This window comes from Vidua macroura, chromosome 3, assembly GCF_024509145.1.
Source record: "Vidua macroura isolate BioBank_ID:100142 chromosome 3, ASM2450914v1, whole genome shotgun sequence".
Taxonomy (NCBI): Eukaryota; Metazoa; Chordata; class Aves; order Passeriformes; family Viduidae; genus Vidua; species Vidua macroura.
Window position 1 is genome coordinate 11,338,902 of NC_071573.1, and position 24,859 is coordinate 11,363,760.

Genomic DNA, 24,859 nt, shown 5'->3' on the forward strand with positions numbered 1-24,859 from the left:
TGGCAAGAATTCAGAGAGTAGGCAGGCTTTTGAGGCTGCTTCAGGATATGGATGATCATTTAAATGTTACTGAAAAGGCTTGTAAATTAAAGCAACAGTTGCTTTTTAATTGGAGAATCAAGGAATAGCAGAAAATATTAATTTTGTCTTTCATTTCAGAGTATCTACTGTTCAAATGGCCAAACTACTATTGTTAAAGCACAGGCATGTAAACAGAAATTTTCTGCATTGATGCTCCATCTTGCTGCATTGTCAGTAATACCTGTCTCTTTAGTCCTTAGCATATCTGTCAGTAACTACATGGTACACAAATGCCGTGAAGGCATCTGAACTCTGCAAGTTATCATGGCATTTTGCCTAAGGCTTTGTCTCCCTTTCCTGCAAGGTTTGCTTCCTGGAGCCAGCTTACTTGGCTTTAGTGGTCCCAGTAGCTCAAGTAGGTTGCTCAGTTGAACTTTCACACTGCTTTGTGTAACAAATATTCTTAACTGTCTGTCAGCTACTGGAAAGCAAAACGCTTGCAAAATATTTTAATATACACTTAAAAATCAAATTATTTCTAAATGAAAATATAATTTATTATTAATTTCTTTTTACACTTGATAAAAACAACTGGAGGTTTTTAATTTTACACCATTTTATTTCCTCCTTTTCAGTATGGTGTGAATTACACCACTGAACAGATTAAATTCAGGGTACTGAATGGTTCCCTGATGACTGCATTTTAGAAGCCTTTCAACTGTGTTCATACAGTAAAGAAAACAATACACATTGAGTGTTAAATCATTATATAAAAGCACCTATAAAACTGACTGCTGAGTTTTTAAAATGGCACTTAAATCCTGATTTATTTCTCTGAATGCATTACTTCTGAGAATCAGACTGGGATAGCTGTCTGGCTACAACTGTAGTTCTTTAACTACACACATTTGCATCTTCACTTGCTCAATGAACTCCCTTTTTCAAAGTTGAAACATCACTGAGCAATCACTGAAAGTTTGGAAAATAGTGTTGCTCCTTTTGGATAACAGGAACTAGCCTAAGGAGAGATCCATGGAAATATAAGAGTAAATAAATACTCTCTCATAACAGCTGAAAATAACTCTTCACTGAGGCTGAGATAAAGCTGAGACTATATTTCTCAAATGTAAGCCTAAAAAAAGGTATTATAACTGTCCCAGACTAAGTACTAAGATGGCTGGAAATTCAAAGATGACATACTCAGAGAAACCCCAAAGTTTTGAGCTAGCCATTGTCTATTTCTCTTCTCTAGACCGTATTGGTCATTTCTGTATCTGGATGTGTATGTTTTATAAACCAGTAATTTCATGTGGTCAAAGCTTGTTTCAGTGTAATAAGGTACTTATTTCTTTAAAAGCTCTGCCCATGCCTGCATGCTTAATACGACTTAATTTTTCAAGACTATTTTTTATTTGTTTATTGTAAAACAATTTGGCTTACAGTGAAGACGTTCTGGTCAGTATGAGCTATGGAGTTGCAGTAAGTTATTATTTAAGATATGGAAATAATCACTGAGGGCACAAAAAAACCCAAGGCCAAGACAAATTCCAAGAAAACAAAGAAAAGGGGAAAAATTAAAGGATTAGTTTTAAAAAAAAGATGGGCATACATTTATATTTAATTCATTCATATTGGAAAGACATAGTCTGTTATGCTTAAAAATTCATACCAAAATTAGATCTTGATTCCTTTTTTTTCTTTGAGAAATCTACCCTGGTGATTGGAACTTGGTGCTGAGCCCTACTCTTATCAGTAGATCTTGAACAGCACACATGGAATGCATTTCTTTGGTACCAGTCATGGAGTCCTGCTGCTGCAAACATGCACAAGCACACAAGTGTTTGAGAGATGAACACAGTTTGGCTTGTGATCTTGCCATCTGTAGTTCAAAGATAATACCTTTTTATTTTGAAGCTCATAATGCATGATTGAACTGAGCATCATTTTGTCACTATGACGTCACAGGTATGAGCTTCATACTAGAAATGACTGAAAGCTGCGCTGCTTTCCTCAGGTACAGACTGTCTTCAGATCTCTCCAGTCTGAAACTCAGAAACCAGACCTCACAGAAAGTTATAACAAGCCTTCTTGCATTCTCTTCCTGTCTCCTTTTGAGCTCTGCTCTTTTTTTTCCCATTCATCCATGGTACTTGTCTGTATCCATGCATCTTTGTCTGCTACACAGCTGATTTGACCTTGCTTTTGCTCCCTTGTAAATGAATATTAAAACTGCACTTGAAGCTCGGGACACTTTCTAGGTGACAATGTTTTTAGCCTTTCTAGTTATAAAAGAGTTAATAGGTCTATTAAAATAACAAAAGTTTTAGTGAGCTGAAAACCTATAGTTCCTAAATATGAGAAATTCCTGAAAAGAGACTATTTTAACCACACAATACACTCTCTTAATAGAGAGTAGGCTACAAAACTGTGTCTGTGGGCTGAGCCAACTGATTGAAGTTGAGAGATCAGATGTACTCTTTAAAGGTTTTCTTCTCCAGTGTATCTAAGAGGAGCTACTTGAAAGGATGAACTGAACTCTCACCTGTTTTGAACTATTTTGACTGAAATCTCTCTCTTGGTTTACATAAAGCAAGTATAACACTTTATTCCTAGCTGCAGTGGCACAGCATTAGTTACCTGCTCTTTTGATGTAATTTTGTCGAAGTTCTTAAATTGCAAAAGTCATCTGATGTTCTAAAGGGTAATGTGGAAAGATAGGTGAATTTAAAAAAAAACCCAGAACACCCCAAAACAACCTAAAAATAACCATATCTATGGTTCTTTTCTCCTTCATTCAAATGAACACAAAACCATAAAGACCTACTGCTGAGGCTACTGACAAATATATAGATAATCAGTTGTCAAGAAGAGCTCTGCCACACATTCACTTTTCTGAGAACTGCAAAGCAAAATTGCTTAGCCCACAATTTAAAAAAATTTGACAAGAGCTTTTGTACTTCAGTACAAAAGAAAGCAACACATTCCAGTGCTGTACTGAATAGTAACCTGACCATAATTCTACTAATGGAGTCAGCGAACATGAGGATTGCTGACAGAGAACAATAGAAAGAATTTTTTTTCCAAGGCATTAATAAAGTCAGGATGTAGTCTTCAACCCTACAATAAAATGCTTTCAGGATCATGCGTATTCTTAAGCCTAAGCAGAGTTTTCACTAATAATCACTGTGTGTATTATTTCAATATGTTTCTGCATTAAAACACTGGTATACATTGATGCACAGAGCCACAGATGTATAGGGGCTGTTAAGCAAAATACCAGAAAAGGAAAACCTGAGCACTGCACTATGTATCACCTATCTGATCTTTGCCAAAGGAGTCAGAACAATTCCTTCATAGGTAATCCTTCAACTGCCTTCAATTCCTAATGATGCATTCATGTCTTGGATTTCTGTACACAGGCTTGAGCTAGAGGGTAGTCTAGCAGAATCAGTAAATTGAGACTCCAGGAGCTAAGAGAGTTTGAAATGCTCTCTACAACAGCTAACCCTGTGACAACCATGGGCTTTATAAAGCCACAGATGTCTGCACCTGTCCAAAGCTTGACAAAGTGTTTCAACAAAGCAGACACCGAGAACTTAAGAGATATTCTGTTTCCATGAATTTTGGAAGAACTTTTTCATCTGTAAAAATATAAATTATGGTGGACAAAAAACATACGGCCTAAATACAAGGCATGAAAGGATATAGTCCAATGTTTATGAAACAGATCAGGCTAGTAGAAGCAATGGATAAGAAATTTGTTTAAAGACAGAAATTTTGTTAATAAATCACAAATAAGCTTTAATAAATAAAGAATATGTTTTTTAGTGTCTGACAAATGAGAAAGAGAAACACAGCCTATCCTCATAGTCCCACATTTTAAACTATGCATGCTATGATTATAGTAATAAACAACAGATACTGTGTCTGTACATAGGAAAACAAAGAATGGTTCTTTTTTTAGGAACTATCTGTAGGAAGAACATACAATTTAGTCAACAAGTGAGCTGGAATAACCTCTTGTAGTCTTTTCAATGACTATAGTTTAGTATTTAGCAGAAGGAATGTTTTTGTTCTTTCCTTGTGCTTTTTCTCTTCTGTCTATCCTCCTCTTTCTGGCATAGTATAGATTTTTTTTCTGTTCTTGCACCTGGTCTGACAAACAGTACCCTCACTATTTGAACATGTTCTAATGCACAGCACTTTTCTTCAGACAGCTGCAAGTGCTGAGCTCTCTGACCAAGAAGGAAAGTCTCTGACCTCCCATTAATGAACACAGGCAATCAGACAGCATATGACACTCCAAGTAACAATTTCTTGTAATGTCCATGATGTAAAACTGTACAGCAATCCTAGTCCCTCAATCTTGTCTTGAAATTCCCCTATCGACTAATGACTTCATAATAAGTGTGGGGTAGCTACAGAATTAATTTGCAAAAATGTATTATGTTTTCTTTCTTTCAGAAAACCTGAAACTGTTAGTGGAAGAAATAGATGAAGTCAGTCAAAAAGTATTAAATGCTAGATGGCTTCTGAAGATAAACAAATGTTAGTTTGGTAACAACAGGAAAGATATCCTTAGAATAAGTTTCATTGTAACAGTTTTCATGTTCTACAAAGCATGTACACTGTCAAAGAAGAAAAACATGGGATAAATATTTTTGCATTTTGGGCCTGAATGTCTCCGTGTACTGTGACAACTTCTATTCATCTTACAGACAGGTTCAGCGAGGAAGACAATTGCTCAGAATAGAAAAGACAGAAAAAAGTAAAATTTCCAAATGAATACACAATCCAAAGTGCATGTCATCCAAAGCTTGATTTTAACTTTTTTTGCATTTAACATTTCCTGGGATTGTTAACATACCACCAAAGATTCTCATTTTAGTGATTTTACTGCTTTGTGGAATTATATTCAAAGCTGTTTTTTCACAGCTACTCTGTTAGTCTTGATGATTCAGATTTGCAAAGTATTGAAAGGCAATGTAAACTTTTAATAAGCAATCTGCAATGGAACTTAGAAACTTCAGAAACTCAGATGAAAATATAAGAGGTTTTATTGAAAGTGAGCATATCATAAGGTAAATAAATTTTCTTTCATAGTGTTTTACGCTTCAATTATTATGATGTAAATGCAAGTATAAGACAATTTAAATCCAGTGTGAGGGAATTGAAAACTTGTTCATAAATTAAATGTAAATTATTTTGAAATGTATTTTCATAGGAAATGAATAGAATCCAAAGAGCAGTAAGTCACAAAACACACATTATGCTATTTCCTTCTTGCAGCGTTCTCTCTTTACACCGTCTCTTCAGCAAATATAGGAAAGGTGATCATCTACTGACAGAAAGTGAGAGCAACATTTCTTGCATTTTTCAGATAGGAATTACAGCCCTTAAATGCTAAAGATCTTAAGACCATGGCAAATGATTTATGGGTTTTCTTGGATGCATTTTTAAAAAGAATATATTTTTATTAATGTTCTTTTATTTTTAAAGTATATTTGTTGCAGATGATAAAACTTCTAAACAAAGGGCACATCTACCCAAAATACCAAGTTGGATCTGATATATTTTTAAATTGTCAGTTCCTTAGTATCCTTCAGAAATTAAAGTATATAAGGAAACCAGAAGGCTTTTTGGACCTCAAAGTCACTCAATTACTCCAGCTACATTTGAGAAGTAAAGTGTTATTAAGATTTTACTTCCATATTTGCAATATAAATTAATCCCAGATTTATCCCAAAAGGCATCTTTGCAGCATTTTGTAACATGTTGAGAATAAAGCTACTTAGGATCAGCATAAAGGGAACATTCCACAGATAAGGTAACTTACTGGAAACAGTAATCAATGAATTGAGAATGAGAGGAGCTTCATCAAACATCCAGATTAACCCACATCTCACTGCTTAAGAAAAGAGAGGAAATCTGTCATCTCAGAACAGTGATGTAGGGTCTTAAATTCAGGGGTAAATTTTTCAGGATTTGAATTTTAGCAATTCTAATATAAAAAAAAAAAAAAAGTTAAAAGTTGCTGCTATTTTCTGGGACTAAATATTGTGTTTGATCCATTAGTCAAATACATTTTTGCACAAAAGAATGATTCTAATACTTAATGAAAATGGCACATGGTGCCTAAGCTTTTAGCTGTGACTTAGAAAGTCTTACAAGTACTCTTTTTGTTTTGGAGAAAAGAAGTTCAAATTTTGAATTAAATTATCCTTAAAAGAAATATGGGAGGTTTAGAACCCCTGTTTCAAAAGCAAAGCTTCAGAAATTTAAGTCTTGGGAACACACTGGCATTCTGACAGGATCAAGTCTATAGAGGTACATTTGTCCCTTTTCTGCCTGAATAGATTACTGTTATGCTTAATTAAACTAATATTCATTATGAAATATATAGTTTAAGCAATGTATCATGTTATGGTTTCTATATCATATGCTTTCCAGCTGTAACAGTGGACTGATGCACTGAGGGAAAGTAATGGAGAGACAGAAGTTGGGAAGCATGTTTGATGGCAAATGGACTTGGTTGATAACAGCCTATGAATGCCCTTCTATTACTGAAGCATGATGTAGCACTTAAAGTATGTTGATGTAATATACAAAAATTGGAAAGAACAGAGGAAAGACTCTTCTAGATGGTTCCCTCAGTCTGCTAGCACTGGAAGACTCCAGAGTGACATTGCCAAATATCTTGATCAAGATTTTTAGGTGGATATCTAACTTATATTAACACTGCACATCTACCTGATAATTCTGCAGAGAGGTGCATTTTTTGCAAGGTAACTGCTATATTCTTCTGTCACCAAACCACTTGGGATATCGATTTCTCAGAAAAAAACAGAGTGGCCATTTTTTCAGATATTTAGTGTGTTGAACCGCTGGCTGTGCTATGCTTCTTCCTTCTTTTGTCTTTACCCCAGCAATTTTAAGTCAGATACACACTGGTGTCACTGGGGCCTCTGGGAGTTGGACAGCCCTAGAAAACCAGATTTCATGCTATCTGTCTTCAGGAGATTAATGGAATTTCCTGATGTGCAGGAAACAACTTAGCAGCACAAAAATAGTATTGCTTCAGATTTTCAGATGTTCTACTGCTGGAAAGTTTTGGCTCTAGAAATAAGTACTTGACATTGCAAGATACAATCACAGACCTGCCAACCTAGCTGTGCTTAACATCTTAGAATGACAATGTGTGCTACTTTTTGTAAATTTACTACTTGCATGTAGCACTGAAGGAATACATATTTTGGGTGGTTTCTACAGTTTAGCCCAGAAACATCTTTTCTATAGTGCCAGATGTTGATGATACACACACCAAAATGTGAATTAGACTCAAACTCAGTTTTGTGGGTGGTTTTATGCTACAGAAATAACATATAGGACAAATTAACATACAATGTATGTGAAAAATAAAAGTAGAAGAAAACAATATTATGAAACTCTGATTTACAACCGAACAGAGCTGAAAATAAATTCTGGTAGAATACATGCAACTACAGCATAATGAATAATCAGCTCATAAAATTTCTGAATTAATTAGCTTTTGTTCTTCAGTCTGTATTTGTTATTTGTTCCTGACCTCTAATAGACTGCCCACTTTTCACATAAAACAAATGTCTGCTTATGGATTTCTAACACATTAAGCAAAGTGATTATCTACTGTAGTACATGCCCCATCAAAATTAGTCTGACAGTACATTTGGTTTGGTCTAGATATACAACATAGCAGAAAAATAGGAAATCGATAGAATTGCTAATATGTATTTTGACTAAACTGAGGTAAACATGCTGTAATTAAATCCATAGATTTTCATTTAAAAAAACCCCAAAAATTCCACCTTTCTAAACTATGTGACTTCCATTTATGAGATACTGAAATATAGATCCTGTAAATAAGGAAAACCAAAATCAAGTGTAATTCAGCTTTTACACAAAAATATTTAGCTAAATTCAGTTTTAAATGATAAATGAAAAGAGAAAAGTTGCTGATCTATCATAAACATTATCATACTATTTAATTTACTAAACAATGCCATTCTAAATAACTAAAGGATTTTCAGACTCTTGGCACTGTAGAATAGGTATTTCTGCAGTAAACTGCAGAAAACACCCACAAGCAAAGGATGTACTATTTTAGAGTATTATGAAACAAAATTACTCAATATTGTACCTGTTGTACTTTGGAGAAACTAAGGGTGGCAGGTATAATAACAACAAACTACTTTAGTGGTTGGAGTACACAACAAGAGATGCATTCTTGACACAGTCAATAGGCAGGTATATTTATATCAGAGACTCAATTTCTCATATTTAAGTAGGTCAATATCACCTTTTCAAAACAGTTACAGATCACACAGTGAAATACCACAATATTGTCAGAGGATTATACTACAGTCACCACAGCATCACAGTAAAGTGTGATAAAACAGCTCTGATATCTATTACTGAAAAATACAATAAAGGCTGTGAATAGCAATTATTATCATTAGCATCTCCAGAATGGAAATTTGCCTAAGCTTTTAAGCTGGACAATATCTGCTATGAACTCCTAGAGATGAGCACAGCTGCTTTTCGGCTTCATAGGAAACTAAACATACTTGAAAGCACAGGGTGCCCTCAATACCATAGGGAGTATTGTTTCCTTCTGATTCAGTGAAGGAATTTTATCCCTTAGCTAATGAAATTCTCCAGTTTCTTTGCCTTCCTGTTGGTCATTCAGACTGTGGTTTGTAGCTCATGACAGAGACTTTGCCATTTTAATAATGTCTCTTGACACCTTGTTATCTCTGGATTTATCTGTTCTTCCCAACTCACTATTTATTTCCACCATCTTCATTCTATCCACTCTGATTTGATCATCTCATACTGTATCATCTCATACTGTATTTCACCATGCTAGCCTCATAGCAAATGATATTCAGATTCATATTCACTAGTCAGATCATATTCATTAGTAGGAAAAACAGCAGGATGAAGCAAGTATTGGACCTGGCCCAAGAGAATGGGAAGGAATGTACAACTGCTGGTGGGAGAGAAAGAGGAAACAGGATGTAGATTAGCTTGGGCTACTGTGGAACACGAACCACATACAAAGAAGCTGAGTCTTCCAATGTTGATTTTCTAAGATTTTGTATATTCTGCTGAATATAAAATTGAAAGTATTTCCAAGAACTATACATTATTTAAAACTAATTCCTTAATAAACTGTAGATTTAAATACAAATATTCAAGTACAAAACCACAATTCATGTCTTGTTTTTATGATGCCAGTGAACTGAAGAAAGAATACATAGGTCAGGACTTAAAGTAATAATTATTGTCTCCAAAAATAAATTTTCCGAAAATGTACAAATGTGCAACACTTCGCCTTTACCCAAACTAGGAGCACTCTAAATGTCCTCCACAGAACCACATTCAATGTCCACCTTCAAATCCCTATTTTAAATCCTTTGTCATTATGATAAAAACACAGAAAACCTCATATACACAGCTGCTAGGTGGCTGTTTTCCTGACTGATGTTTTCATACTGATGAAAACATTCTGGTTTCATACTGGTCTGATGTTCTCTTGTGCTTCCCCTGTCCAGGTGTTTTCTTCCCCTGTTGATGGCAGAGTTGCCCTCTAGATTGTGAGGTGTTTGGAGTAAGGATTGTCCCTCTTTAGCAGAATTGCACTGTGGGAGATCAAGGAGTCCAGGGATCTACAAAACTCTACAGAGGAGACCACTTGACTTTATGTGACATAAGGCCTGAATATGGCACTTTTTTCTTTCCCTATGCTTGAAACATTCTGTAGGAAGGAGTCAATCAGCATGAAGAAGGATTTCTAGCCACTGATGACATCAGATTATTTGTTACTATTAATCAGCCCACCTTTGCTCTGATTCTGCTCATTCCAGCCTTTTTCTGTTTTATCTCATACTAGATCTCAGTTACAGACATAGCTTTTTCCTATTTCATGCTTATCTTCCTCTTTCACTCATTCTATATGGATTTTTCATTTTTTAAATGAAATATTCCCTAAAAATATTTAAGTTCTTTGTAAAGCCTTGCATCTTTGGCTTTATGGGCAATGTAGATCTCCACTGCAAAGAAGCAAATACTTATTTATGGGGCGCTAAATAAGTGCAGTGATAGAAGCAGAAGGGATCTTTATAGTCTTGGGGAGGCTAGTTCTTGAATACATGTATTGATCCTCTGTCTTGCTTAAAAAAAAAGGGTGAAAAACTGAGAAAGGTATAGCAAAAGATCACAAGGTCTGAGAAAACACCACACAGTTGTGAGTGTTCCAAAGTGCAACACTTCCAAAGTGTTTCAGCTATTTAGAAGACTGAAAAGTAACTTGTACCAAAGTAACAGTACAAAAATATCTTCATGGGAATAAAATACTATCTACTAAAAATTTCTTTGATCTTATGAAGAGGGATATCACTAAAACAAAATGCTGAGCACCAAAGTCAAATTCAAATGCAAATTGAAAACTCAGTTGAGATTAGATACACAATTTCAACAATAAGAACATCTGGCCGCTAGAAGAAATGCAAACCAAACAGGGCTTCAAATAAGGTGTGGTTGCTTTTGTGGAAGTCAAAATTCAGTCAACTTTTGAGCTCTCCTTTTTTCAATAAGAGGCACATTTTATTCAAACACACATTATCGGGCATCAGCATCAGCATTGATGGTCTGCTTATCTCTTTGGCTTTGAAATCTGTGCATCTCCTGACATTCAACCACTCCATGGTCTCAGTTCTACCAATCCTGCCTGCACTCTCCTGATGTCAAAGTTATTGTGCAATGGTTGGCTGTTCATTATAAAAGATTCTTTTGTAGTACTGAGATAAGATATAATTAACTCTTCTGAAGCCTCAATATAATTAACTCTTCTGAAGCCTTTGCCATTCAAATCTGAACTTACTAAGCATTGATACTTTAGGAAGTTTTTTGCTTGCTAAGGTTTTGAGGACTGGATCATTAGCAAAAATAGGCTCCTTTCATCTCACTGAATATAATAACTACAAATTTTGTGATGCAATTCAAGAAAACTGAGAAATATGAGTCTAGGTTATTTCAGGACATTTGGTGCATCCCTCCCACAGGAGAAAAAAATGCAGATTGTGACTGCATTAACGAAACAAACAGAGCTAGAGCATGGCCAAGCACTGCTCCAGTACTTCCCATACTGTTTAATTATTAGCAGGCTTCCAAGCACAAATGCTGAGCCACTAGAGAACAGGCTCAGGATATTTTATTTGCTAATAGAGACATAGCCATAGAATCTAAGGCTATAAATACATGACAATTTCCTCCCCTAAGAACTGGGTTAAAATATCTCTCTAATAAATCTATCCAGTTCTATCTTAAAGGCCATTATAGAATTCTGAATATGATACATAAATTGTTCCAGGGAATAATAATTACACTTGTAATTGGAACTTTAAGTTGAGTTGGAAGCTAGCAACTTTTAGTTTGTGGCAACTGTCTTACCCTCTGTTGGCAAAATTAAGAGCAACCAAGAGCTTATATAATTTTTTGTCATGAGTAGCTGTATGTGTCAAATGACACATGTTCTTCCTCAATAGCTTCTGTAGTGTATAAAGGACTAAACTGAAAACTGTAGATTTCCTGTTTCAGGACATCTTTTTTCTAATTCTTTGAAATCTATCCAATATTTCATGTTCTCTTTGAAGTGTGAATATCAGCTTTAAACATGGTACTATCACAATAATTTTAATGAGATGTGCACAGACATGTTATATTTCTACTTGATAGTCCTTCTCTTATAAACATTGTATTATCCCATTTGACCGTACACAGCATCAAGAATTCCTGTTGAGGCAGTGATCTTAAATGACCTTTGTTTCCAAGTTTACTACACTGCACCTACCTGTATTAAAACAAACTGATTTCTCTACTATATGGGGATTAAGGGAACTTTTGATTTGTTTTAATTTTTTCATACCAAACATTACCTGCAATGGTTTTGTAACATTATTTGGTATGTTATGTAATATTATGTCGTATGATCAACCTCACCATACGTGAACACAAAGCCAGAACATAATTTTCTCTGAGAGATCACTTCACTTGGGGCCATTGGTATCTTCCCAGAAATGAGTGCATTTTGATATCTGCTTCTGAGGCTCTCCCTAATACACCTAGTATACTGATTAATTCCATGTATTACGCTTCAGTGTCATACATTGTCAAAATAAGTCAATTGAAAGATCCATGTAAGCCATGTCAATACACATCATTTAATGGCTTGTTATAACAGTCTTATATTAATTGGTAGAGTTTACCTCTTCTGTTTATTCTTTCATTTGTCAAAACCATCATTCCATGGAATACTAGAATAGAAAAAATTGTATTAATTTGGATATGCAAGTTTTATATCCATAGTAACAGGTGCATTAAAAATGTGGTTAAGATTACTTCTGTTGATTTTAATAGGTAAAAAAAAAAATATATACATATTCTTCCCTAACTAAAATTAATTATTGAATATTTGTAAATGTTTTCTGTGATTCAATGAAAAGATTCAAAGTTAGAAAGTTTTTTTAATAGGACTGATTAAAATACCACAGAACAAAACTGTGGCATAATATGCTACCTTGTGTTTCTCCAGCTTCAAATACTTAAAACTTCATAAATATGTTATTTACAATATATGTGAATATCGATTAAAATATTCCAGAAAAGCTATGATTAATTAGCAACATTAAGTATTTCTGTACCCTTTATCCATATTTCTCCCTACTTCTCTTAAAACTTGTGAGAAAACAAAAATGTACAGAATTATCTTGCATTTATGGCCAAATACATGCTCTTCCCTTACACCCACCAGTGTCTCATATTCCAGCCCCCTTTGCTACTTGTCAGATATTTCACTTGCCCTCAGTCTGGTTCCTGATGCTTTAAAGTGCTGTATGATAGCAGATGTGTATATAAACACAGGAATCCTAAAACACACCCATGCATATATATACTTGCCATCACAAGAAAGACTTTTTTATTAATTTGGATTGTTTACTTGAACCTATGCGTGCAAATACGTTACAGGTTAATGATTTCTAAACTGGTGAATGAATCATAGCCATGATGCTCTGGGTTTTTAATGTTTGTATTTAGAACTTGGTATCAGCAACCTTAACACATATCAGCATGTCTTCTGTAGTTGTAGCAATCACAGCAAAACTAGAATGCAGACTTGGTCATTGGTTATGTCTTTTGCTTAATATTTATGGTTAAATACAAAGGATGGAGAGAAGGCTTTATTTTACAGATGCCAAAGTTCAATAAGAATTTGCCAAAGCAAACTTTTCACAATGAAATTTCTAGTAAAATCTCACTTCTTTAATTAATGTTCTAACATATCAAAGCAATGTTAGAGAACTAAGCTCCCATAATATTGAAGAATTATCAGAACACATTGGATTAGCTATATTTTAATTTCAATCAAGATTACATCATCTATTTGATGCTGATTTAAGAATACACACTCAAAACATTTGATACCTAAATCAATAATGAAGAACATGTGATTCCCTGCACTTTTGTTCTTAGTGATTCATTTGTAAACCACGTAGAAAGAAAATTAAGAGAATGTGTTGTCACATACGATGTTCTTTGAATGGAATGAAGTTTTTATTTGATATTACAGCATTCTTTTCAGTGCAAAGTTTTGGTGAAATTTCTTGAGGGGCCAGGCAGCCATAAAGGTATATCAGCTAAAACTAAGTTTCTAAACCTGTAATTCCACACGTAGAACTGGTTTATCAGCTCTCAGAACTGAATCAAAACAACTCAGTTTCTCTGCTATTTTTTTTTCTTAGTAGTAGAATTTTGTGGCCTAGTTATTGTGTTTGTAACTTCTTTTGCCATTGAAAAAACTCTGCAGAAAGCAAGCTACTCAAAGAAGCTTCAAAATATATTTCCCAGCCTCTATAATAAGCCATAATTTTCACATATATGTATTCTTAAATTGCATGTCAAGTTCACATGTGTTAGAAAATGCATTATAGCAGAACGTAAATTCACTCTCTACTCACATTTCCTTCACATGAAAATGTGAGATGCTTCTGCCTTACAACATCCAGACATTCCTGTTGTTTCAATAACAAAGAAAATAAATAAATAAATATAATAATTGCAGAAGGCCAGATCCTAACAATAGCAAATGTTATCTGTTTGCATCATGAACAAGATTTGGCACAAAGAAGTGTGAAGAGGAAACTGAGTGTCACTGAAGTTAATAGCAAAACCTATGTTAATTTCAATACTCAAGAGTTCGAATTGAGAGTTTAAAAGTAAATAGACGTGTATCATTAAAGCTGAAACTAGTTGATTTTTCAAGGAAATGAAAGGAACTGCTCTCCAAAACTGAAAAAGAAAACAAGTTTTTTTAGTTACTTTTCATATACTGTCAAGTACAGGTTCTCACAGCATTGCATTTATTCTTTTGCTATATGGTTTCTGAAAGCCTGTGAAACCGGTATCTGCAAAAAATCTGTGTGTTAAGGTAAGTCTGAAGAGGACATGTTCAGAATCTTGCAAATGAGATGACTAATATACATGAAACCATTGGACTCAATATCCTGAGGCATGAGCATATTGTCACCACTGACTGGTGACTCAGAAGTGCAAATGCTTCCTTCAATCTAAAAAACATTAATGTGGGAGAAAGACAGATGTTACTAAGGAATACAGGACTTAGTCTACGAGGATGAAAATTATTTTCTATTCCTGCATGTAATGAGGAGTACAGAAAAGAAAAAAGGCATAATTGCTTCTGATTAAGTAAATTTCTGTGTTTGTTACTCCTCCTATTGTATATTATTTGAATTGCTGTAAACTATGCTGTCCATGCTTTTACAGAGCTAAAAGATGAACCAACCCATTTTCCATTAGCTGTTTGGATATGGACAGTATTTACCTAAAGACTGAAGCAATGAAGCTCTTTTACAACTAGAAGGTATTTTAACTAAACATGCATTTTTTTGTACCTTGCCTACCTTGCTTTAAATTGTCTAATCTGATACTTTTTTTCAGTTTTTCATCACTTAGCTTTATTTTCTCCAACATGAACAAAGCATGTTTGATCTCCAGGGGCCATTATTACAACTAAATAAAGGAGCATAAGGTAATTGTGTAATGCTATTTCAGATCAAAATACACTTTGGCCAATATGTCTCTGCCTTTGATATATGATATACATTTCCAATTTTTACCATGTTTACAAAGTTTAGTGTCTATTTGTGTCTGTGTTCAAAAAAAAAACTGCTGACTGAGATCTACCAGGAGTTTATCTTGTTGCCACTGATTTTATCTTCCTCCTGCCTTTTTCACAATTAATACTGCATATTTTGAGATTAAATCTGTCTGGAATATGCTTTATTCTATTGAACAATCTGCAAACAACAGAGAACAGCAGCATGGTACTGTCACCACTTGGAATGTAGTAGGCTGATAATTTTGCTCATAGAAGGCTCACAGGGATGCAAAAGAAACATGACATTTTCTTGAAATAAGCTAGTCGAAAGATCTGAAAGGTAGATTTTAAGGTTATTGCTGAAGGGCATATTGTCCACATGCAAGGACTGTTTCTACAAACTGTGTGCAAAACTGCATATACAAGAGTGCTTCTTGGGAAGAAGAAATATTTCATGGTCATACTAATTACTAATCTTTATGAAATACAGTGAATGGGAAATATCTGAACCTTCAATCAGTGTAGAACAACAAATATATTTTCAGAAATTTCTGAAGTGAACCTGGAGTTTCAATATCTGAAAATATAATTTCCTTCAATTTTATCAGGCATTTCAATAAAAGAGGTCTTTCTCTGCAAACAGTGCCTATCATAATTTCTTGCAATTTCTCTCAAGTCTAATTAAAAAAAAGTCACTTTGACAGCTCATTCCACCAGATGGAACTGTTCATAATTCATTTGTAAATGTTCTTATTCAGACATTAGCACATATATTATAGACAGCATGCACAGTATGTATATGCTGAGAGTCCACACCAAGATAAAAATAGCAGAGCTACTAAGCATACTAAACTTTTTCTAGACAGGTTTAACTTAAAAGAGGAAAGACAAAATTTTAGTGATAAATTCATTTAGAGTAGAATAATCAATGTGTCCTGTTTGGTTAACTATTTAGTTTTTTTCTCCTCAGAAGACTGACTACTCCTTAGTGTCCAAGATTTTGCTTCCTAAATGTTTCAGAGTTTAATGTTCTTTAAGAAGGTATTGCACGAATAATAAACATTGGTAATAGGAATTTTGGAACAGGAAATAATTGATTAATGCCATGAAAAGCAAAGAGTATTTCTTAACAATCAACATGCATACATTCTTCCTGTGACACACAGCAGCTGACACTTTTCTATTTTTCTATGGAAACTTGCATCTTTACTGTGAAATTATTCAGCACACTTTACACAAGCAAAGTGTTGAGATTAAAAGCCAAATGCTTAATGAAGATTAAGTGAAAAATAATATCTAACTGATTATATCTAACTAATTAATAAAGGAGATTTCTTGCACAATGAACAGGGTAGGTGAGAAAAGAATCTCCACCATGAAAGGGGATAGTCCTACCAGCTCATGCTGGGACTCTGTGTGTAGGATGACAAAAATAAATTGTCTCAAGCAGACTCATCCTCTGTTCTCTGTGGATAGACCTTATGCTGAAGATGAACCTCCTGAGTGAGGGAGCTTCAAATCACTTTTTAGCAGGTCTTTTGCCAGAGGCATGAAACCTCTGCTTGGACAAAGTAGAGAATCAAGACATTCTGATCTGCAATTTTTTCTTTTAAACTATTTCTTAACTGTTAACAAATTCAGGAAAAAATGCAGACATCAAATTATTGTGATTTTATTGTTAATAATTGCACGTAACAAGTCTCAAATACACACTAGGTTGTTTGAGAAAGTGACTTGAAAGATGCAATTTACACAACATGTGCATTGAAACAATATAGTCTTTGATTCTACAGAACACTTATGGAGATGGGGTGTACAATGGCAGTCAGTAATGTTCAGCTAGAAGCTAAGACTTCTTATATCTACTAAATGTTTTATGTACATTCCTTGGGAAATGATGGCATTTTTCTGAATGTTTTCCTGCATTTTATTAGTATTTAAAATGTTACAAAAATAGTGTATATGTTCTATAGTATCTATAATAATACAAAAAATAAATGATGGCATATATTATACCATAATATTGAAAAATATTATAAAAAATATTAAGCATCTCTTTTAAGGAACACTAATATTTTACTTAAATGTTAATATTTAGTATTCAGAATTTATCTCATTAAAATCTATTCACTACAGAAAGAATACTTTTTAGTATCATTGTATTTGTATAAAGCTGTGAATGACAGCATGATGAACAAGCTCCATCTCTCAAAGACAGAACAAAACTCAAGGAGTGGATGAAAGTGAACCAAATATCAATGGCTGTCTGCTTTTGTAGATCAGTCTGTTTAGGTGCTTATTGCTATAAGATGACTGTGTCTAACTTGAAAAAGAATATTCCACATTGACATGCTTGTAAATGTATCCCCAACCAGCACAGATGGCATAAAATGCTTAATGTTGTTTTCACACGACATGTCACGCTGTGGGAAGATATGGCTGGAATAAATACATTTTATTTTGCCTTCTGACATTTTTCCATAGTATTTAATTATTCAGAGAATAGTTTACAAGAGAACTGTAGTATGAGGGGGTGCAAATTATATACTCACAAATGACTTCAATACTTTGTCAAAAATGAAAATATATTTGTATGACCTGTAAATAAGATAACATTAAGTGGCCCTTGGTTTAGCTTTTGTATTTTGCCCAAAGGAGCAGGTGATTATGAGCTTACTTTCCCTTTCATCTACATATTCTGAACAGACTACATAATAATCAATAATTCAGATATCAATATATAAATTGAGAAACTGTTTCTTTCATTGCCAGAGAAAGTAAAGATTGATTCTACCCTATTTTCACTATGTCTTTTGACGACAGAAGAAAAAAACTAACAATAGTTACATGCAGAAGCAGAAAGAAAAAAGGACAGATTCTGTGTCAGCTCTGTGCAGATGCAGAGGAATCAAGTACAATAACCTTTTACATGCAGTAGTCAAGAAATAGCACTGCACAGATACTTTTTTTTTCCTATTGCAGAACAAAGAGCCTGAGTTCATGCATCACTGAATGTGAGACAGCAGCTTCCCATCAGGGACTGGCTCTTGGGGAACCCACAGGCAAAACAATGCAAACTGTAATTAGAATACTTTTCTCTCCCATTCTGGGACTAAACAATCTTTCCATTGTTCATGTTTACACAAATAACAAAATGCTCAGCTGTGTCTTAGTAACTAAAGATGATACAGTAGCAGTCTTGTTATAAATAATATATATGCCAATGGAATTTAGGATTTCTAATTAATGTAGAAATTCTTTAAGCACTTTCAGCCTCTTGGATTGCTCAAGCATGCATTTTCTGCATCCTACAGGACTTAGATTCTGTAATGTCTTTTCTGCTTAAATATTTTTAATTAAATGATATTAAGTATGACCACTTTTAACTTCCTTTTCAAAGCTTTCTTACTTTATATTAGCTAATATGCTGGGGAAGTAGTAAAAAAAAAATCTGCTTGTCAGACCTCAAGTAATAGCTACAGAATTTCTCAATTTTATTTTGGTCCAATAAAAAAATAGCAGTAGCATTTTTATTCCTTAAAGGATAATTACTTTATAGTCATGGAAGTATTTGCATTTTAAGCTAGCCCTCTCCAGTTATGTTTCTTCCTTACAAGTCCTACCTACCTTTAAATTCATTATTTACTTAAAGAGACAAAACACATGGGGAAATTTAATATGTGATATCAATGCATAGCCTATTTATAAATGGGTGTTATACTTCAGAAGTGAAAAACAAAGCTATTAATATTTTATTACTACTCTCAATTATGCCTCTAACATACTGTACAAGGTACTTCACTAGCTGGGGATGAGTTAGGAGATCTAGTATACTTCACCTGAGTTCTATGATTCCCTTTGGATCATTTTGTTTGGAATGCATGCTATCATAACAACAACGCGTATTGGTATGATGACTAATACTATCTAATATTAGATGACTAATAAAAAACTAATTGAAATTACACACCATGGTCAGTTTGATGTGAAAGAAATTAGTTCTTTATTTGGACTTTGTATGGGTAAGAAGAATGACCATTCCATTGAACAAGCAAATGAAAACAATAAGGAGTGTGCTTTTAAAATCTATACCACATATGACAAAATAAAATAAAGATTCATATACAGGCAAACATTTAAATTATTTTGGTTACCTACAGCATATGTGCTTCTTCGTGAGAAGGCATCCAACCACACTATAGGTACTAGCTTATGTTCTTCAACATTATTATCTTTATTTTAGAATACACCTGGCAAAATGGTTGAAGATATCAAAAGGGCATAGGATGGAGTCTTTCTGGAACACAAGTCAGCCTTGAATGGATTTTTATTTCCTGTTACTGTATATCCTTCACCATATATTATAAAATTGTAATGGAGAGATACCTTTGGGAGAACTTCCTGACAAATCTGACTTGTGTAGAATGATGAGCATTTTTGAATCCATTAATTCCTAGTTCAGTTGATTTAAAATAGCCTTAGAATATAAAAAAAGAAAAAAAAATCTCACTTAAAATATTTATTCCCTTTCTAATTTTTGAGCAAAAGAGAATTTGTGGATGTCATGAAGTTAAATTTAGATTACAGAATTTTAAAAAAGTACTTTTATTTTCTGACCAAAGGTTGTAGACTTTGGGGATGTAAAATCAAATGTCTAATCCTATGTTTCATTAACAGAAAATGGAACTTGATTGCCAAAGAATGGAAGCAGGTCCTCAAGAAATGAGGCCCATGGTTTATTTTCTGAGGTCCTCTTTAGGCAACACAGGGCTTGGAGGCAAACCAGCTATATATGAGAGAAAGAGCATTTTAGTATATAATACTGAATTTCATACAGTGTCTCAGACAAACTGCTGTGACCATGCACAAGGGTGTTTATGTGCCTCCTGAAGCAGGTTGAATGTAAATTTGGCTTCAAGCCTAGTGATATACAGCTCTAAATCTCAACCAGGGATGACTAGTATGAGCAACACAGCTTTTATCCTATAGTTTTTTAATTTAACAGCAAAAAAAAAAAATTATTTATGTTTATAGTCACATAAGCTGATCTTGCAACTAAAAGAAATTATATGATATTAGGTCTTGATATCTTCTTAAAGCTGCATTCTTCTTCAGGGTAAAAAAAATTAAAGATCACATTCACTTTTTATCTCTTAAAAACCAGATCTGGATCTTCTTAAAAAGATGTCATTGCAATGAAAATTGGGAAGATTATTATCTCCATCTTATACATTTTAAACTATATTAAACAAATTGAACTAAGGACTAGACATTCAACTTCAGAAATTAGAAAGAGATGGTGCCAGCTTCTCCTGTACCTATAAAAAGGGCAGAGAATCACCTAGCACACGGAAACATTCAGGGTTTCTTCTCAGATTGACAGGATTTATATTTGCATTTCCTACTTCACACTGAAACTGCTCTGATCATTACATTATGCATTAGCCTGCGTTTTATGCATTAGCTTGTATTTTCCCACTCTGCTCTGGTTTGCATCACTTGTTTAAATGCTTGCTGAGCATTGCTGAACAGGTAAGATGTAGAATTTTCAACTCTAAACAAAAAACATAAAACATTGAAACTCAAGTTCTTGCACTAAGAAGTATTTTTATATTGTATAATATAATAATATTGTTGTACTTAGTGGAATAACACCTGAAAAAAAAACTGAAAAAACATTGTCAAAAGATATTGAAGTTCAGATCTGCTTTCTGTTTTCAAGGAGAAATTCAAATCCATACTTGCTAGGTTTTGGTGGGTACTTTAACAAATAGTTATGGGGAATCAGTTCCCTGTTAATGTTATAATTTAGTCCCTTATTTATGAATTATTTTCTATTTTTCTCCAAAAGCTAGTTAGCAAAATAAAGTTTGTGAATAGTTTACATGTAAAAAAAGCACTGACTTTCATAAAGTTCTCAGTACTTGAACTACTTTGTTCCACAAGATTAACCATTTCTAATATGAGATAAATATTTGTTCATACCATCTTCTATGCTCTAGGCTTAATTCCACTTGCCCTGGAGTCAACAAAAGTCACTGATATCAGTAGATCTAAAATATTGATTTCTGCATGTATTAAAAATTACAGCAGTAAGTACATAATCATCTGATTACATTATAGCACTTCAAGCAGAATTTAGAATCTGAATCAAACTCATCGGTTGGCTAGTGTTATTTATACATCTTACTTCTTGTTCATGGCAAAGCACCTCAAGTGTTTGGTGAATCAGCATGAAACCTATACAAAACTCAAAAGATTTTTGAAGTGTCTTTAATTCCTGATGAGGAAAAGCTGATGATTTTACTTCAGGTATTTGCTGAGATTTGTTGGAATTTAAAACTCTGACTGCAGCTCAAGAAGCAGTTTCTCAGATTTGTTATATTCTCACTGTTCTAATTTGTAGTTTCTTCATGGAAGTGGAAACTAAAAATAATGACAATATTTATTTTTTATAATTTATTTTAAATACTTTAATAATAATTGAATTATTATTACTAATGCTATTCTAGTTACAAAAATCATTATAAAGCACTTGACTTCAATAGCTAAGACCTACAACCACTGTCTTTTCCTAACTAATGCAATTTATAACTGTAGTGTACTTTGAACAGGTGGACTCACTCGAAGTGCCAAAGAGTTTCTAAGCCTTGCATATACAGTTCTTCAAATGCAAAAGCTGGACTGAAAAACATAGCAGTAAAATGTAGCAGCCAGATAGACAATGGCTTCATGCACCTATTTTCCAGCATATGGGGAAAGGCTTTGGTACAGTACCAAACAAAGATTCATTCCTTATTCAAGTTTATTTTCAATTTTCAATTTAAGTAAATATAACTCCAGTCTCTAATGTTTTGTCCAAGTACAGAACACACTGTGCAGTTTAACTGCTTTTTCTTGGAAGTGCATAGTCAATCATTTCATTATTGAACCTGTGGTTCTCTGCAGTCTGGCAAAAAGGGTCTTCTTTCTTTTCAAATGATTATTGATTCAGATAATAGTCCAGATTACACTTTGATAAGATGAATTATATCCTCTAATAGCACATGTAGACCTTCAGTTAGGTGAACTGAATCATCAATTGTATGCATAGTCCTGTGATTCTGTTGTGATGACTAACTTGGCCACTTCAGTTAATTAAAAGGCTATACAAATTGTTCATTTATAGGCTGATCCAATTCTCATTAAAGCTAAAATCAATGGGAATCCTTCCTGGGTCTAACTGTTCTCCAGTTACTAAGTTTGGAAGGCTATTATGACCTAAGTTTCAAAAAATATTAACACTGTAAGAGATGGGCAACAAAGCTATAAGAACAATGACTGAAGAAATTTAGTAGCATCAAGCGTTAAGGAGTTATGCAGTCTAAATTATCCATGTTCGCTGGTAGGTCCTGTCTGAAGTAACCCTATTCCTTCTCACTCTGGTGATCCCTCTACTTGCCCTTCTAAAGGAAGCCCACAAAATCCACTAACTTTGCAGTAACAACCAGCGACCGCAGAAAAGAATTCTCTGGACTGCAGTGCCACCCAGAGCAGGCACCAAGTGCAGGGGAAAGAAAAGGGGCAATAAATTACTCTACTGGTAACACAATGGGGTGTTTTAAAAAATACATTGCATTCTTCACACAGATGTACGCTCTCAAGTTTTTTGTGCAGTTAATTTTCTGGTTTGTGGAAACCAGTAGGGCTCATTTTAGATTAAAAGAACTTTGGTTAATTAGTGAAAAGTAAGAAATGGTCCAGTTATCCCAAAGAAAAACTAAGCCAATTTTCTTTGATAATCCATGCAATGATTTAGAAAAATCCCATTTTGCTAAAAAATATTGGTGATTTCACAATTTGAAGCTTTGCCTAGTTATTGTTTCCAGCTTAGAATGGAATTCAGTTATTTGGATATGAGCAATACATAATAATTTGACTTTTTTTTTTTTAATGTACTTTCTGATAACCTATTCTACAAGTTGTCACAATGCACCCTGAAAAAGTACAATAGTGCATACACTGGAAAAACTATTGGTTTTAAATTAATAGTTGATCAAATTATGATAGTAACACAATGAATATTATGATATAATAATATAATAAAATATATTATATTGAAGAGCATATAATAACCTACACATGCATTACCTTAAAAATGTGCAACTTAGCAAAAATTTATTATATTGTTTTGGTCCACAAGCCATTTTAAAAATAGTTTTATACTATTTTTGCTTTAGAAATTCTTAGATCACTAATATAAAAACCAGGAAAAACAGAGAAATTCTGATTTAGACCTATATATTGTATATAAAAATTTACATATTAGTTACAAAATGGTGATTCTGACAGCACACAATCTGCTTAGGTTGATTTCTGTTTGGTTTTTTTTTTTTTTTTTTTTTTTTTTTGCATAAACAGAGTTACTGTTACATAGCTTTGACCATAAAGAGATTCTTTGCACATTATAGAATGGAAAAAGTTCATTCATGTACTTTTCTGAACCTTAAGACTAATGGACGTCTGCACCTGTTCATGCAAATGAGGAGTTTTAATTCCCATTCCACTCATCCACTCATCCAGCTGTGACTACATGCCCTGTTGTTTTACTTGTACTATGCTTTTCTATCAGATTATTTTTGCTTTGGAGAGATTTTCGATATTAGAAGTAATAATAAGTAAAGACAATTATTTTGAATTTATGGGACAAAAAGGCCCCAACAACAACACCTCCAAAACCAGACCAGATCAAGGCTCTGGTTATAACAAGGGTTAAAGCATCCAGCATCCACCCAGCATGCAATTCAGTGTTCTCTCAGTGACATAATTCTGTGTTCATGGCAATAAAAAAAAAATATAACTGCTTACTTTGTTCAACAGTTATATCTCAAGATATATTTAAGTTCGGAAAATAAATTATCCTTAATGCATCTACTGAGATTTTTATTTTACAGTTAGGCATCGTAAAAATGACATATATACTTTATATATTCTTTATTTGCAAGAATTAGCTCTTCTAACATGAAAGTCAGTCAAATTTCATTTCTAAGAAGAAATGAAGTGAGAGAGCTTACTTGAAAAACACAAAGTGTTTAAGCATTACTTTAGTGCCAGTGTTACGGCTACACAGTGAATGGTCAGACAATGAAAAAATCTACAACTCTATGAGAATTCTTAACGCAGATTCATCCCAAATTTTCACATCACTGGATTAGTTCAGAAAGAATAGCATGAAAAAAAAGCATTTTGGGGGCTTATCAGGTTATTTCCTTAATGAAACAGGCCTATACCAATAAAGACACCAAATTTGCAGCTTCATCTGGACTCCATAGGTATGTGATATATCCAGCTCATGCTGAGAAAATTTCATTATAGCAGATCAATCAAAATCCAGAGAAAACAAGTGTAATGTAAAATCCACAATAAACCGAATAGAAAAGAAATTTCAGGATAGCAATGATTTATAAAATCTCTGGTCAAAGCACGTGAAGGCTCATTTACAAATTTAGACTTGCAAGGGAGCTGAAATTTCATACAGGTTTTGCTGAAAACTTTGTACGAAATAATTTCAATTGGTCAAAGCACCAGGAATCTGGTTTGCCCCCAACAATGTAATTCCGAGCAATTCATGCATTAATGGCACAC

At 33.8% G+C, this 24,859-nt stretch overlaps 1 protein-coding gene across 7 annotated transcripts in view; it reads right to left on the minus strand.

The window, feature by feature from the left end:
* The window catches only part of PACRG (parkin coregulated), a 246,540-nt gene that overhangs the window by 81,303 nt on the left and 140,378 nt on the right, over nt 1-24,859 (minus strand). Inside the window, exon 6 of one of the 7 annotated variants that reach the window (XM_053972982.1) lies at nt 14,076-14,129. The exons of the other annotated variants lie outside the window; for them this stretch is intronic. Within the exon in view, the coding sequence (XP_053828957.1) occupies nt 14,083-14,129 (47 nt within the window). The 3' untranslated portion in view covers nt 14,076-14,082. Of the gene's footprint in view, nt 1-14,075; nt 14,130-24,859 lie in introns of those variants that run through there. 7 annotated transcript variants of the gene reach the window in all.